The sequence below is a fragment of the Calidris pugnax genome, unplaced genomic scaffold (assembly GCF_001431845.1).
Source record: "Calidris pugnax isolate Ruff unplaced genomic scaffold, ASM143184v1 scaffold98, whole genome shotgun sequence".
NCBI classification, from domain to species: domain Eukaryota; kingdom Metazoa; phylum Chordata; class Aves; order Charadriiformes; family Scolopacidae; genus Calidris; species Calidris pugnax.
Genome location: NW_015090829.1, coordinates 1,445,779 through 1,446,323, shown reverse-complemented (window position 1 = coordinate 1,446,323; position 545 = coordinate 1,445,779). Strand labels below are relative to the sequence as shown.

Sequence of the window (545 nt, the reverse complement as noted above, 5' to 3'; positions counted from 1 at the left end):
CTGGGCGGGGCCCTGATGGCACGGTGTGGGGGCACCGGTGATGGTGGGGGGGACTCATGCCAGCGCTGGCTTTGGGTCACTGCGGGGGCACGGCCCCTCCTGGCACCTGTCCCCCAGTGCCACCACTGTCCCCAGTGTGTCCCCGTTGTCCCCAGCCCCCCCATGTCCCCGGAGCTCCCCCATAACTGTAGGGGTCACCCGTGTCCCCACGTGGCCCTGGGGGGGCCAGGCGGCGGTGGGGCACCCGTGGGGTATTGGGGTGCTGATGTGATGGCAGCACCGGGGCTGGGGGTGCCAGCTGCTCCCCAGGACCCCGTCCCCACATGTCACCGCTGTCCCCACATCTCAGCTCCCTCTACACCGGTGGGACCCTGCTCGTCGCCTTCTCCACCCCAGGTGAGACCCCGTGGGTATCAGGGGGGGAGACCCGGCAGGGCCCCCCCCTTGTCCCCGCTGACCCCCGTGTCCCCAGAGCTGGCGGTGCTGCTCTTCCCGGCCATGTCCATGCTGTCAGTGGGCGGCATCCTCCTCATCCTCACCAACAT

The 545-nt window shown here is 70.3% G+C and overlaps 1 protein-coding gene across 1 annotated transcript in view; it reads left to right on the top strand.

Moving 5' to 3' along the window:
• The window catches only part of SLC43A3 (solute carrier family 43 member 3), a 5,011-nt gene that overhangs the window by 765 nt on the left and 3,701 nt on the right, over positions 1-545 (top strand). Inside the window, exons 2-4 of the mRNA XM_014940621.1 lie at positions 1-25; positions 350-396; positions 473-545. The exon at positions 1-25 is cut by the window's left edge and continues 129 nt beyond it. Coding sequence (XP_014796107.1) covers positions 1-25; positions 350-396; positions 473-545 — 145 coding nt within the window. The remainder of the gene's footprint in view (positions 26-349; positions 397-472) is intronic.